Below are 992 nucleotides of genomic sequence, written 5' to 3' on the forward strand. Positions count from 1 at the left end.
TGCAAAGCGCTGCTCGCGCTGCTGCCACCAGAAATTTTGAGGCTCACACCGACCTCACGCGCGACTTCCAGCACGAAGAAGATCATGCCGAACCCGACGCTCTCGATTGCTTGGTCAACGAGCATGAGGAAGAGGAAAGGCCGAAAATGGCCGCCACCGGGTCGCACCCGGCCACGCCTTCGACAGGAGCCGCTCCCGTCGAGGCTACCGCGAGCGCTTCTCGCCATGCCGCAAGCGCCGCCGCCACATCAGCCGCCGCCGCGGGCCCTCGATCCCCCCGCAACAATGACGCCGCCGTGGCCCAGGTCCACAGGACCCTGCAAGCCCTAGTGCACTCTCTAGGCTCTCAACATCAGCTCCAATCGCAGATTGCCGAGCTTGAACGCGAGATAAACGCTGCCCTTCGGCTCATCCCGGACAGGGGCCGCTCACATGGTTCGTTACGCGCGCACGAGACCCAGTCGCCTTCTCGTGACCTTGCGACCGATTTTTCTTTGCTCGCTCCCTCGCCCGCGGCGCACCCGTCTGCCCGCGATGGCGAAGTGGCGTTTGGCCTGGCCTCCAATCGCCCTCTACCCCGGCTCCCGAGAGAGCCCGTGCACGAATCGCTCTCTCACGACTCTCGTTATCGTCATGGCTATTTGAGCTCTCTCGCACATGACGATAGAGCCACCACGCCCAGGCGCTCTCCCATGGAAGCAGTGGATGCATCCCAATTTGGTGTTGCCTTTGGCACCAATGCGCCACCACGGGCCGGCTCTCGGACTCAACCACCCCACCACGTTTGGCACCGAGCCTACCAAACCTCAACCAAGTGGGAGTCCTATCGCGGTGACAGCAAGAAAGGTCTCGACTCCCTCAAAGAAAATGTCAACTCGGCCATTGTTCTTCTCCAAGCCGAGCCATTGCTGCATATGGCCACCCTCGATCTAGAGGGCTGCACCGCCGCTGTATCCAGATATTTATGGCGACATTTCGAAGCAACACCACCA

The 992-nt window shown here is 61.3% G+C and overlaps 1 protein-coding gene across 1 annotated transcript in view; it reads left to right on the plus strand.

Moving 5' to 3' along the window:
• Positions 1-146: 146 nt before the first annotated feature.
• MONBRDRAFT_11642 (uncharacterized protein) overlaps positions 147-992 on the plus strand; it is a gene marked incomplete at both ends in the record, with an annotated part of 5,338 nt that continues 4,492 nt past the window's right edge. Inside the window, one exon of the mRNA XM_001749397.1 lies at positions 147-950. Within this exon, the coding sequence (XP_001749449.1) occupies positions 147-950 (804 nt within the window). The remainder of the gene's footprint in view (positions 951-992) is intronic.

This window comes from Monosiga brevicollis, genomic scaffold, assembly GCF_000002865.3.
Source record: "Monosiga brevicollis MX1 MONBRscaffold_30 genomic scaffold, whole genome shotgun sequence".
Taxonomy (NCBI): Eukaryota; class Choanoflagellata; order Craspedida; family Salpingoecidae; genus Monosiga; species Monosiga brevicollis.